Here is a 4,475-nt window from a genome sequence, read left to right on the forward strand (position 1 = left end):
GTACTGATAAAATCAGTACGTCTGGCAACCGTAAACTCATAGCTCTACATACCTGTGTAGTAGACTGCATCGCTCCACATACAAAGAAAAATCGGTACTATTTTTCCATTAGAATTATAAAACCTATTATATTTTAAGACGTCCACCAAAATATTTCCAAAAAATATTAAGATTTAAGTGAGCTGGAGCGATTTGAAAATACCTCGACCGAGCATTTCCTGGTACTATTTTTTAATATCTAGGCAAAAATTTGCCCCTACCTGGCTATTAAACATTAATTTCCCTTTTGATAAAAGTTATAGCTGCTATTTCGGAAAACAAAAATTATTGAAATACTTGTGCGTTCAATCACATATTTACTTTTTATATTGGTATATAAAACATGTAACATTAAAAATAGGAATTTGAAAAATTAATTTATTCATTTTTGGCATTCAGTATGCAATAATACTTTTTAAAAAGAAAAAATTTGCTAATTTCTAATTAAAAAAAAACAACCAAAACCGAGAAAAAACTACCAAACAAACAAATTAGAAAAGATAAAAGAAAACAACCAAGTTTGGTTGGAAACAACGAACAGTGGCAACCGTGGGTAATATTAAAAAACCGTTATGTAAAAAATGTTAGTAAAATAAGTTCAAAACTGAGGGAGTTTTTTATAAAATAGTTAAAATTTAATCAAATTCTCAAGTACCGGTATCTCGAAAACCGGAGTAAATCTGGTAAAACGTGGTATGCCATTGAATTTAAAACGTATCATTTAAGAGAGCTCAACTTTCAAAATCTTTGCTCAAAAATTACAACTTGAACAGCGTAATGTGAACCTAGCTTATTCTTTTGTTTTCTATTTCATGTTTATTCCTCGTCTTGCTTTTGAAGCACTTGATGAAAATTAATTACATTTAAATTAATCGGTTTATTAAGAGATTACAAATAAAATTATATATAAAACATAAGTGTGCTCACAAATTTAAAAATTAACATTTTTTTTTTGGAAAGTGTACCTATGCCATATGCAAGTTCAAAACTTTAAAGCCTTTTTTATCGAGTTTGTTGTTTTTTTTTTTTGTTATAACGCATAACGCATAAGAAATAAAACGTTACCCAAAGGAGAAAAGTTGCCAAGTCCATTTTTTCAAAATTTAGTTTTTGATGCTGAATCACAGATAACTGCATCGATTTTTCGCGTTTCCTGAGCAATTTCAAAAACTGGTCTTGGCATCTTTTCACCCTTAGCTGACGAAAATAAACATTTTGTTCGAGTTTTAGAGCTATCGTATTTTCTTCGAGTTTAAAGTAGTCAATGGGGTATTAAAAGACACATTCCATATAATATTGATCCTTTCTACACCCTACCACACTGGGTGTCATCACGTTACCAGTTATGGATTTTAATTGGTCTATACACACTACACACCAAGAATGATAGAATACAAGATTGCGCCGATCAGAGAGGATTTTTGAGAATAACTTTTGTGTGACGTCACACTGGTGCAATTGCGAGAGAGAAATGCCAAAACGTGAGCAAGAATGGAAGAAGAAGAAAAAATGTTGCAAAGAAAACGTAAACAAGTTGCACCAGTGTGACGTCATGCAAACAACGATTCTGTCAAATTCGTTAAGAGAGGAATAGCGGTCCGAGATCGGCGCAACCTTTGTATTCTCTCAATCGTGACTACACACTATATGGTAGTTCAGAATGTCACCACGTTAACATTAAATTAACATTTTCGCTGTTTTTTAGGTTAAAGATCAAATTGAAGAGCTCCGACAACATATGCCTATAATCAGTACATTGGGAAATCCCGGCATGAAAGCGCGTCACTGGGAGCAAGTATCGGAAATTATTGGGTTCCCCATTAAGGTGTCGCCAGAATTAACTCTTGAAAAGATTATCGAGTACGGTTTGGAAGAATATGTGCCCAAGTTTGAAGCGATCTCCGAAAGTGCAACTAAAGAGAACAATTTAGAGCGTGCGATGACGAAAATGGTAGCCGAGTGGGAAGATATGGCATTCACTGTAACACCATATAGGTTAGTACTTAAGATAACAGCTAAGTATATGGGCAAATCTAAAAAACAGGTGACCTTTTTGCTACTTAGCTTTAGTTTCACTGTTGGAAACTATATCAAGCTGGTTGCTTTTGGATATAATTCATTGACGTATACTTGAAGCCTCAAACAAATTTTGTATCAATTTGTTGCATAACTTTTGAGTTATAGATGTTTTCATTCAAAAAGATATTAAAAACAAGTGAATCTTTTGTGTAATTTTTAAGAGGTGAAAAACTAATTATGTCATAACTTTTGAAGCACATCATATATTGGTTTGAACCTAAAGTGTGCTTTAAAAAATAACTAAATGGCAAGTAACCAGAAATTTGTAACTCTGCTTTTCACAATTTTCAAACTTTTCGATTTATCGCGTACAGTTTTTGAAACATTTCATTTTAAAAACTTTTTAAGTATGTATTGTATTCTACAAATAATTACGAATAATTTGATACCTTATCTAGCAAGAGGTGTGCTTTCAGAATAAACCAACTTTTAAAGATAAAATTTTCTGCGATCTTGAGCGTAATTTTTATTCCCAAAATATCTTAATTGAAACCACATTTGGAAAATACTTCGAAACGATCTAAATATTATTATAGCTACTAGTCCTTATAATAGGTGTTAAGGCCTAAAAACTTAAAAAAAAGGCAAAATCAGCTTTGAAAAAAGGCAATTTTTTTTAATTTTGTTGGGTACTTCCTTTATGTACAATGTGCATGTCTAGGGCTGCCAGACGTCCCGGTTTTCCCGGACGTGTCCCGGTTTTAGACTATTTGTCCCGGTGTCCCGGTCGAACCTTAAAAAGCCCCGGGTTTCATTTTAGTGTCCCGGTTTTTGATTTGATTGCACAAATTTGAATAAAAGTTCAAAAATCGCCACACTAAGAGAAAAACGCGTTGTAATATTCAGAAAAATGTTATGAATTCACTAAGAGAAGTAACGCATAGTAAACATGAAAATTTTCTATTTGATTATCGTTTAAAAGTGTTCGTGTTAAGAAATAATACTTCCATAACACGCACGCGTGATGTTGATTCAAACTCAACATTTAAATGCACATTTACATGTCTGGCTGTAGCTTAGTGCGGGAAGATGCTTGCACAATTTGCTAATTTCCAGAGGGTCAGGGTTCAATTCCCATTACAACCAGCATGTAATTTAAATATTTTTTAACTTAATAATGAAAAAGCAATTGGTAATTGCAAATCGCTTCATTTTAATATGGGCGTATTTGAATTGAATATTTCTATACTAAATACTAAAATTTTTATACTAAAATGTATTACGAGTTGGGTTGGCGCTCTTTCATATGCGTATTTTTTTAATTTAGCACACTTTTTTAATTCTAAACTTCTTTCTCTCAGTGCACCGGTTTAATTTGTGAAATAGTCACATTTCGAGATAGTTGAACTTTGCACAAGCAATAGTTGATGATTAGTATATGTATCTAAATACATTCAAAATGACGTGCACAGAGTTTTACAAATATATTAAGGTAAAGACAGAAGTTTTGAAACAAGTTCACAGCAACGAAAAATATGACTGATATTTTAATGTTATCTTGTACTTAAATTTTTTCTTTCATGAAACCTAGAGTACTTATAAGTACAGTGCTGTACAAAATTATTGGCTGGGAGGCTCTTTCATCAAATCACAATTTCTAATCAGATCTTTTAGAAAAATTTTGAAAATGTACCTTTTGAGCCAATTAATAAAGTGCAAGTCTGAAGTTGCCAGCAAATTTTGTTGATTTTTAGCATTATTTTTTTTGCTGACAGTGTCTTCCATATAAAAAGAATTATCGAACATAGTTTGTATGGAAGAAAGTGAGTAAAAAACAATACCAAAAATAAACTAAAATTTAATGGGCTGCAAACTTTATTTTAAAAATTTTTATAAAAGGTCTGATTAGAATGTTGCAAATTTGTATGCAAATTTATTGAATTTTCCCGACTTTAACACAAAGTTTAAAAATTTTATTTTTATGTTTTTTTCATATATTTAGTATAAACTGTATTTTTATAAAGAATAAAAAAAGGTTCATGCATTGTGAAAAATTCTCTGTGCTTTAGTTGTGATAAGTTGTTTTGTTTTGTTGGCGTACGTTGTAATGATCTCATGATCTCATGTTTTTATGTTTTTGTTTTTGTCAGTCAAAATAAAATTTCACTACATCCTTTCGCACGTCGAAATGAAAAAGAAGGGAGCGAGAGGTCCTCCCTAAAGTGTCCCGGTTTGGCAACAGAGATATCTGGCAGCCCTATGCATGTCCAATTAAAAATATTAAAAAATACATACTGTGGTCAAAAAATTGCCGAACCACTTTTTGCCAAGTTTTAACGTATTATTTTCGGTGTTATTTAATTTTGCTTATTTTTTTATAATATAGTTAATTCTTTAACAAAACCCGTGTAAATCCA

General features: G+C 31.6%; 1 protein-coding gene across 1 annotated transcript in view; it reads left to right on the forward strand.

The window, feature by feature from the left end:
* Window positions 1–4,475, forward strand: part of LOC118740302 (dynein heavy chain 7, axonemal) — a gene marked incomplete at its 3' end in the record, with an annotated part of 183,209 nt that overhangs the window by 54,888 nt on the left and 123,846 nt on the right. The window contains 1 exon segment of the mRNA XM_036471785.1: window positions 1,745–2,034. Coding sequence (XP_036327678.1) covers window positions 1,745–2,034 — 290 coding nt within the window.

This window comes from Rhagoletis pomonella, unplaced genomic scaffold, assembly GCF_013731165.1.
Source record: "Rhagoletis pomonella isolate Grant_MI unplaced genomic scaffold, Rhpom_1.0 Rhpom_scaffold_00006, whole genome shotgun sequence".
In the NCBI taxonomy this organism is placed as follows: domain Eukaryota; kingdom Metazoa; phylum Arthropoda; class Insecta; order Diptera; family Tephritidae; genus Rhagoletis; species Rhagoletis pomonella.